Below are 8,059 nucleotides of genomic sequence, written 5' to 3' on the forward strand. Positions count from 1 at the left end.
CCCTAAATCACAATATTCTAATGTCAATTACTGCAAAACAATGAACTGTGATCTTTAACGAAAGTAACCATTTTAATGAACTCAACAATTAACTCAAGTAAAAAGGTGACAGCTTTTCCCTTATCCCAGTTAATCACAGGTCGAACTTCTAAAACCTGAGAAATAGTAATCAGAAATTAAAAACAACAAATCCTCTTTTTTAAGAATTCAACCGTTGAATCTCCTTAAAAATGCATCAAAATGTTGGCTTTGGCTCTAAAAGCAGTACCTTCCGCCCGTGAGTTAAGTGCAAACGCGGATAGACTTTAAGAACATCGTGAACACGTTGTCCCACCAAATCCCAACTCTGTATTGAATAAAATTACCTTGCCAGGGTAAATGGACTTTTTGGCAGTTTTTATTGATTCTGGCAGTTTTTTTTCCAGTTACTTGTACGTGGTGCTTAACTGCTTATATGTATTTATTTTTTATGTTCGTGTTTATATTTTATTTAAACCAAGGCACTTCATATCTTTATATATATATTTTTTAAAATATATGTATATATATATATATATATATATGTATGTGTGTGTGTGTGTGTAGGTGTCTATTTGTATTATTGTTGGAAATGGTAAAATTTAACTCTTTTACAATTATAATTAATACTTTAAATATATCAAAAATATTTTACACTATATAAATATAGTTACTTGATATTACATAAGTATTACTTGTTATTGCATTCTCAAGTGTCTTAATATTAAAAAAAATAGTTAGAATTGATTTCAAATAAGAAAATGTGTTACAATTATATTTCTGTGTCTATTAAATTTGTAAATATAATATTTTCAATTAATCATATTATTATATAGGATCAAAATCTTCTGTCTCCAACCCCTGTCCCTCCAATCACAAAAGGTCATCTCAATTAGATTATCACATCATTACTTTTAATTTTAATTTTGATTTTTAATAAGTATAACCCTTTAAGTATTCTTATAGAATGCATCTTTGTCTGTCCGATCATCTCCAATATATATTGGAAGCACATCATCACAATTGTTTATCCTAAATCACAATATTCTAATGTCAATTACTGCAAAACAATGAACTTTGATCTTTAAAGAAAGTAACCTTTTTAATGAATTCACCAAGTAACTCATGTAAAGAGGTGACAACTTTTCCCTTATCCCAGTTAATCACAGGTCGGACCTCTAAAACCTGAGAAATAGTAATCAGAAATTTTAAACAACAAATCCTCTTTTTTAAGAATTCAACCGTTGAATCTTCTTAAAAATGCATCAAAAGGTTGGCTTTGGCTCTAAAAGTAGTACCTTCCGCCCGTGAGTTAAGCGCAAAGGCGGATAGTCTTTAAGAACATCATGAACACGTTGCCCCACCAAATCCCAACTCTGTATTGAATAAAATTACCTTGCCAGGGTAAATGGACTTTTAGGCAATTTTTATCGATTTTGGTAGTTATTTTTCAATTACTTGTACGTGGTGCTTAACTGCTTATATGTATTTATTTTTTATGTACGTGTTTATATTTTATTTAAACCAAGGCATTTCATATCTCAATATATATATTTTTTTAAAATATATGTATATATATATATGTGTGTGTGTGTGTGTAGGTGTCTATTTGTATTATTTTTGGTAATGGGAAAATTTAATTCTTTTACAATTATAATGCTTTAAATATATCAAAAATATTTTACACTATATATTTATAATTACTTGATATTACATAAGTATTACTCGGTATTGCATTCTCAAGTCTCTTAATATTAAAAAAAAATAATTAGAATTGATTTCAAATAAGAAAATGTGTTACAATTATATTTTTGTGTCATTAAATTTGTAAATATAATATTTTCAATTAATCATATTATTATATAGGATCAAAATCTTCTGTCTCCAACTCCTGTCCCTCCAATCACAAAAGGTCATCTCAATTAGATTATCACATCATTACTTTTAATGCTCGGCCTAGGTACATCCTTAGCCGAGGAGGTTAATCGGGAGGGAAACCTGTCGGGCTCGAGCGCACTTTTTGAGTGATCAGCCGAGGATTGCTCGGCGTCGACGTGTGCGTTATTCGAGATTGGACCTGCATGAGCGCGACCTAAACGTATATATATAGTAAAATAAGGAACGACATGACAAATATTTAAAAATGTCTTGTATACATTGTATAACGTGGTCCTCTCGTGGGACGAGCATTTGAGGGCTTGGCATTCGCCTTTCTCATCAGGTCTCGACCCGGTTCTTTTCGTCCATATCCCTCCTCGGCTCTGGCCTGATTTCTAGTCTCCGTCAATTCTTCCATTTGCATGTACTTCTCGGCTCGGCGTCGGAGATCGTTCATATCACCTGGCGGTTTCTTACACAAGCTATTCACAAATGGCCCCGGCCTGAGGGCAGTGCTCAGCCGATCCATTGCCACAGCTGGGTTAAGGTCACCGATCTCCATGGCGATCTTGTTGAATCGGTCCATGAAGCTTCTCAAACTTTCCTTCTTCTCCTGACGAACCCCCACCAATGCTAGTGAGGTCATCCTGTACGGTTTGCTCGTCGCGAATTAAAGAGCTAATTGGGACGACAACTCGCTAAACGAGTCAATGGAAGCGCTCGACAATCGTGTGAACCAGCTCAGAGCCCTCCCTTTCGACGATGTGGGGAATATCCGGCACAAGGCCGAGTCATTTTGAGTAGAGAGGGTCGCTTGTGTCAGGAAAATGTTCAAGTGCTCCTCGGGGTCGGTGGACCTGTCATAGTTCTCGATCGACATGCTCTTCCAATGGTCTAACAGGGTTGCCTCCATTATCCTTCGGGAGAAGGGGTGTCTCAACCAGTGGGTGGTGGTGTCGATCTTGCCACCAATCAAGAAGTAACCGGTGTTCGGGTTACATGGTCGGTGGGGGCATGATAGGCCGACTCCTCTTGGAGTGTGGGAGTTGACGGCACGTAGGTTTGGTTTAGACTTCGGAGCTCGGCGTTTTGTCGACGCAGTTCCGCCAACTCCCTGGCATCGGCTTCTCTCTGTCTTCAGATGGCTGCCATTTCCTCGCACAATGCGTGCAAGTCATCGTGGAGGTCAAGTTGGGCTCCGTCAGCGTTCGACCAAACTTCTTGTATCACAGGCTCCGCTTGTGTCTGAGGCATTCCGTATGGGTATCGTTCTTGGCCGGTCATGACGGGATTGTTCTCGGGGTTAGGGATTGGTTGAGTCGATGTTGATGGTCCTTTGCGTGTTACTACCATATCTTGGTCTCAGTCGTAGAGTTCAATGGGGCTAAAAACGTCTCTTCGGCCCCACGGTGGGTGCCAAATGTTCCTGTGCTAGGATACACACTTCAATTATCCTTGTTGTAGCGGGTCTAGTCCAGGGTCTCGGTCTTCTCGTTCCTATCCGAGTAGTCCGAAGTGAGGGGGGGTATGCTTGCAAAGACACTCCAACGCTCAAGTAAGTATTAGGCGTAGTAAATGCGGTAAGTGAAAGTTAGTTACGTACCTCGATGGGGTCCTATTTATAGTGATTCTTATTGGGCAGCAATTAAGGACTGGGCCCCGGGAAATTAGGGGGCTAATCCGGTACATTACATAAATTAACCTCTCCATAATATTCTGGCGTAAATCTGTGACTTGGCTGACCACACCGACACGTTCCGTTCAGATTATGAGTGGTCGGTGGGCTCGGGTATTCGACCTTGGGTATTCGGCCTAGTCGGCCACGAACTCGGGTATTCGGCCTAGTCGGCCATGAACTTGGGTATTCGACCTAGTCAGCCATGAACTCGGATATTTGGCCTAGTCAGCCACCATACGGTATATTTTCCATTCTGTCCATTTTGTCTTCATCCATAACAATCACCATAGAAGCACTACAAATTGATGAAGAATTCAATAGAATGATATCCTGCTCAAGGTCACCCTCATAAGAGAAATCTACTAGATAAGGAGCAAAAATCTTGATGGCAGATTTATGTGATTCATTTGAAAGAGATCTCCATATTGTTATGGAAAACCTTTCAAGTAGAGGTGCTTCTATATTTATGTTCTGCTTAGTTTGCCACTCACATCTTCTGGCTTCAAACACTTTGAGAAGTGGGAATCTAAGAATTATATCTTCTGAATAATTGGAGGATTCGGAGTCACTCACTAACATGATCCCAGAAAGGGTAACACTTTGAAGATTTGGAAGACAAGCAAAGATTGGAACACTAAGAGTGCATCTCATTTGAAGCACCAATTGTACTAGAGAGATGCAACCAAAGAGGGTTTGGGAAGGAAAGAGGAGTTTATCAGCATAGTGAATATGAATATGAAGATTTTGAACACCCCTTTTCAATATAGAGGAAATCCATGCACTAACCCATAATGAATCATAATGATACCATGTTAAACAAAGAGAGAGACTTTGGACACTTGAATTGGCATGGTGAAGAAGCATTGTGTTCACAAAACACACAAATTGTTCCTTTTGCATCCTCTTCCCACAACAAAGCACACTATCATCAAACTTTAGATTGGTGATGGATTTCCAAACGTGAATCCATCTTGTTGATAACACACTAGTGTGGACTGCCTCCATAGTTGGAATGAAAGACAATATGTAACCAAGAATGCTATCATGTAGTTTGCTTATTATGTCTTTTGCTTCAACCATGGTTTGGCATGTTGCATCATCCCTTTTTGCAGCATTTGAATCCATGACTACAGATACAGAACCTGAACCTAATGCACTATTTGGAAGGACCAAATTTGTGAAATTGGGAAAGTAGAAAGATCAAAAGTCCTAGCAGCTTTGATGGAAGAGCATGGGCTAAAGGCCCAACCACTAGAGCTATGGCCAGGAGGTTACTTGAAGATTTGACTGCTTCAGAGCTTAGTGGGCCCAATGGGCTTGGTGGGCCTAGGGTGCTTCTCACTTGGGCTTGATTGATTAAACACCATGTCTAATTGTACTTTCTTAGTATAGGAATCTATTTTCATGTTGGTCTTGTATTTTGACCATAGATTAGGGTTTAGGTGTCTTGGGCTTAATTTTGGGCTTCTTGGGCTTTGGGCTTTTGATACCCAATATTGGGCTCATTCTTCTTCTTATATTTTTTTTCTATTCATTGTATTCATTAGACCAATGTATTTCGGTCATTAGAATAGGATTATATGAAGAAAACATTAAAAGGAGAAATAGGTTTCATTTAAGCATCATTTAGAAGTAATTTGAATTGAATTTGAGTCACATGGATGGCATGGGGTGGATCCGGCCATGTGAGCTCCAAATTCACTCCAAATCATTCCTAAATGATACCTAAATGAAGGTAGCAATTCGGATTAAGCATATGAGTGGCCAAAGTTTGAATTTCAAATTTGAATTTGAAATTCAAACTTGGCGCAAACTATGCCTACTTGAGTTGCCGCCAAGCTTGACCTAATTTTCCTCCTATAAATGTATCTCTTCCCTCCTTGTAAAAACACTTTTGATATATGAGAATTTCTGAACATTTTCTTCAGCTAATTCCCTCAAGAGTCACCGAATTTATTCAAGAGAGAAAACTGAGAGAATGCCTTAAAAAACCTTAGGAAAACCTAGTTTCCTTCCCTTTGAAGTGTGCAATCCCTTGAGTTCTTGAGCTTGGATGCTTCCCTCCTCTAGATTCAGCAAGTGTTCTTCATCTTTACGAGTTCCTCAAGAGTGCTTCTATCTCCATTGAAGAAGATCCATGCGTAAGGAGAGCTAAGGAGGAGTTGTCTTCCACTTCTTCCAACCTCTTCTATCAAGCTTCCTGCAAACCTGTAACAATTTAAAAATTTAAAAATAGTAATAAAGAAAGAGCTTAACAATGCGATAGGAAGAACGATACGCAACTTGAAATAAATTAATAAGGAGTTAATGACTTTCCAAGATGGGGAAGGCTTATGTTTGTGTTTTCGGTTTGAAATCATTTTTTTTTTAAAGAAAACACATATTTCAATGTAAAAAAAAAAGAGTAAAACTTTGGACTATTTTTTTTTTTTAATTTCAGTTGAGTTGAATTTGACAGGTTGCCAAACACACCATATATCTATTTCTTTTTAATAATCGTTTAACATTGTTATACACTAGTTAAGAAATATAGTAAATTTTTCTATTTTTTGAAAAATGAGTTTGTAGTTTTTTATTATGTCTTTTTTCATTTTTTATCTTAATAAATATATTTTAATTTTTTTTATCTTAATTAAAATTTAAGTGAAATAAAAAATATAATTAATAAAATAGTAATTAATATTATTTTAAACATTGAAAATGACAATTAAATAAAAATAAATTTTATTAAGAAAATCAACAATTAAAAAGAACAAAAGGAGTATTTATTTTTTCAGTTGGATTAAGGTATCTTAACAAGATATCAAAGATTAATCTCTTAAAACATTCTTATTTATTTAAGTATTAACAACTATTTAAGATAGATAAAAATCCAACTTAAAAACATCATGTTAATTCTCATGTTTAAGGATAGACTTTATAATCAAGAGGTTTGACTTTTCCAAAATGATTTTGATCTTTTCTCTTATACTACCTATTTTATATTTACTTTGTAATAAATGTATATTAATTATCAATGTATAGATTAATTAACAGTAAGTGAGAAATAATGATATAATTAACAAACAATAATTAATATTATCTTAAAAGTTGAAAATGACTAAATTTTTCATAAATACTTTAAATAAATTGAGAAAAATTGAAATGACCTTTATAAAAAATAAGAAAAAATAAATTTTTTTATAAGTTAAAACTAATATATAAGTCAAAAACGAGATTATGAAGAAGTTAATAGAAAAAAGTTTTAACAAATTAACTCATAGATAAAATAATTTTTCCTTATATAAAAAAATTATTTCATTTTTTTTAAATTTTATCTTCTAAAATAATACTTTTAAAAAATATTATGGAAATATGGTCTAAAAGTTTTAGATGATGGGGCCATGGGGCAGCATTGAGATTTGTTGGCCTGACACGTTACTGAGCACGAAAAGCAACTTACTAACTCGGATAAGGCAGACCAGCATGAATGCACAATCGATGCTTCATTGACTTTCATTTAAAGCATTGATAATAAGGGTGAAGAATTTTTTAACAACTGTATTCATGAATTATTTGAGTTTTATTCATTAAATACACGCGATTCAGTTTATTTATTTAATTAACTAAATAAATTCTAACGCGAGATTCAAATTAATTGTTCTCTTTCTTTCAATTTTTTTTTTAGTTTAACTTTTATACTTATATTAAGAAAATATTGAGAAACATCATGTTTCTATAAGTATGATTGCAAATAATAAATAATGGAAATAACATACCAAGAAAAAGTATGAAAAAATGAGAGAAAAGATAATGAAAAAAGTAGAGTCGAAATAAAAATATTTATTAAATTTGTGTGAAAAGTTAAGGATAAAAATGTCTTAAAAAGATGAAAATAAAAAAAAAATAGTTGAGGGTTTGAGATTGTTATAGATTTAGACTAAATTATTATTTTTATTACTTCATACTAGGGATGTGTAACAAAACGGATATGAATAGTAATTTTATGTTATTTTTTTAGATAAATTTGTGTCTTGTATCTATTTTCATATTTATGCAAATATTTGTTGAGTAGATATTCACATATTTATTTTTAATATCTACGAATATCCATGGTACCCACGGATATTTATTAATTTTTTTTAAATAATTAACAAAATATTTTAACTATACATTTTAGTTATATGTAATAGTTTTTTTCCCAAGTTATAGAAATATGCATAAAAAAGTTTGAAGATTATAAAATTAAAATTCAAATATTCTTCAAAATTATCCTAATAATAAGTTGATTTTAAAATTGAATTTTAAAGTTCAATCATATAAGTATAAGTGTGTGTTTGTTTTAATGTCAGCACACTTTTCAATGCCCGTTCAACTCAATTCATGAGTCTTGTAGCTTTGAATTGAAGGTATGTTTGAGGCTTCTCAACTATAAAACAAACATGCTCTAAGTCTACAATTCAAACAATAATAATTGTTAAAATAAAATATTTTGATTACACATAA

The 8,059-nt window shown here is 33.9% G+C and overlaps 1 protein-coding gene across 1 annotated transcript; it reads right to left on the reverse strand.

Annotated features, from left to right (window-relative positions):
* Nucleotides 1-3,799: 3,799 nt before the first annotated feature.
* LOC109793718 (F-box/FBD/LRR-repeat protein At3g14710) lies at nt 3,800-6,157 on the reverse strand. The gene has a single exon (XM_020353183.2). It carries the CDS (start codon nt 4,697-4,699, stop codon nt 3,800-3,802), a length of 900 nt encoding a protein of 299 aa, XP_020208772.1. The 5' UTR covers nt 4,700-6,157.
* Between the last annotated feature and the right edge of the window lie 1,902 nt (nt 6,158-8,059).

Source organism: Cajanus cajan, chromosome 11 (genome assembly GCF_000230855.2).
Source record: "Cajanus cajan strain Asha chromosome 11, NIPB_CcT2T_4, whole genome shotgun sequence".
NCBI lineage: Eukaryota > Viridiplantae > Streptophyta > Magnoliopsida > Fabales > Fabaceae > Cajanus > Cajanus cajan.